This window comes from Oratosquilla oratoria, chromosome 8, assembly GCF_046742065.1.
Source record: "Oratosquilla oratoria isolate Oo_2021 chromosome 8, ASM4674206v1, whole genome shotgun sequence".
In the NCBI taxonomy this organism is placed as follows: Eukaryota; Metazoa; Arthropoda; class Malacostraca; order Stomatopoda; family Squillidae; genus Oratosquilla; species Oratosquilla oratoria.
The window spans coordinates 71,196,388-71,198,195 of NC_134784.1; the positions used below are offsets into that span (position 1 = coordinate 71,196,388).

At 41.1% G+C, this 1,808-nt stretch overlaps 1 protein-coding gene across 1 annotated transcript; it reads right to left on the minus strand.

The window, feature by feature from the left end:
• Positions 1 to 483: 483 nt before the first annotated feature.
• Positions 484 to 1,210, minus strand: LOC143027426 (uncharacterized). Its single transcript, XM_076188713.1, has 2 exons — positions 969 to 1,210; positions 484 to 925 (listed from the first exon to the last, which is right to left on the minus strand). The coding sequence occupies exons 1-2, from the start codon at positions 1,208 to 1,210 to the stop codon at positions 484 to 486; spliced, it is 684 nt and encodes a 227-aa protein (XP_076044828.1).
• Positions 1,211 to 1,808: the final 598 nt, after the last annotated feature.

The following is a 1,808-nucleotide window of genomic DNA, read 5'->3' on the forward strand; positions in this document are numbered from 1 at the left end:
TTTCTTTCCTTTTATCACTGTGTAGAACCATAGCGCCCTGCCAGTCGAACTCGTGTTGATGCAGTTCAATGTGTTTGTACACTGCCGAACTCTGGTCCTTTCTGCTTACTGCCCTTTGTTGTTCCTGTAGTCTGGTACTAGCCTGCTTTCCTGTTTCCCTCACATATCTCGCTGTGCAATCGGAGCAGCTGATGTTGTACACCGCCCCGGGCTGGTTCAATTTGCCCACCTTATCCTTGACTCGGGTGAGAGCTCCACGTAGCGCGTTACTGGGTCTGTGCGCGATAGTCCCTCCATTCTTATTCAAAATCCTCGCTGCAACCTCCGAAACTCCCCTCACGTAGGGGAATGATACCCTGGTTGTGGTTGTTCGTGTCTCACCCCGGTCTGTTTCTCTTCTCTGCGGTACCGTCCACCTTTTCACCACTTGATTCGGGTAGCCATTAGCTCGGAATACCCTCCTCAACCTGCTTCTTTCCTCTTTTAGCGATGTCTCTGTGGAGCAGACCCTCTCCGCCCTGTTTCCACAAACGTTTTCACCACGCTCTTCTCGTGGCAGATCGGGTGATCACTATCGAAATCCAGCAATCGGTCGGTATGCGTCGCCTTCCTGTACACGCTGGTCACCAAAATATCACCCACGCGTTTCACCAGTACGTCCAGGAACGGTAGCTCGCTTTCTGCTTCCTTCTCCATCTCGAATTGGATAGCCTCACGCTTCCCATTGAGATGTTCCAGAAACCCATCCACATCTCTAGCCTTCAGGATTGCGAACACGTCGTCCACATACTGCGTCCACAGCTTCAATGAAGTTGGTGCAGTGGACAAAATCTCCTTCTCGAACTGCTGCATGGTGACCTCAGCCAGGATTACCGAGATTGGCGAGCCCAAGGGGGTCCCAATCCTCTGGTGGTACACCGTGTCTCTGAAATTAAAAAAAGGTTGAGTCTAGACACAGATTAACCAACCTCATCAATTCACTGGTGGAAAGCTTTTCAATGTCCAGGTAGCCCCTTGTTTCCTCCATCGCAGACAGCACAGCCCGTTTCACGAGGTCTTGGGGTAAAGACGTGAACATGGACTTCACATCGAAAGACACCATAATCTCATTACTCTCCACTCTTACGTCTCGTACTTTTTCCAGGAATTCACTTGAGTTTTTCAACATCCGTGTCGAGCTCACTACCAAGGGTCTAAGTCTATTGGCCATCACCGACGCTAGGTGATGGCCAATACACTTAGGTGATGGCCAATATTTCTTATTTATTTATCTATATATATCATTGTTATATTTTTCACATCCGACCTAGTTATTGACCAAAAGGTCTACTATCGTCATGCTCCGCCTTTGTAATCCTTTGTATTGTGTGTATATATATAGATGTATATATATATATATATATATATATATATATATATGTATATATATATATAGATATATATACATATCTGTATATATATGTATGTACACAGTATATATGCATGTATATATATATATACACATGTATATATATTTATGTCTATATATACATACACACACACACACACACACACACATATATATATATATATATATATATATATATATATATATATATATATGCAATAAGAACACTAGGAACGTGTGTTTTATAAATGCAAGATAACCACTTCAGAAAATAAACAAACGGATCCGGTTTTTTATTTTCTTAAGTGGTTGCCGTGCATATATATATATATATATATATATATATATATATATATATATATATATATATATATATATTATATGTATATAAACATATATATACATATACATATATACATAT

Coding starts and splice junctions, on each gene's coding strand:
- LOC143027426 (XM_076188713.1), bottom strand. CDS start 1,210: ATGGCCAATAGACTTAGACCCTTGGTAGTGAGCTCGACACGGATGTTG. Junction 926..968: donor TCCACCAGTGAATTGATGAG/GTTGGTTAATCT, acceptor TTTTAATTTCAG/AGACACGGTGTACCACCAGA.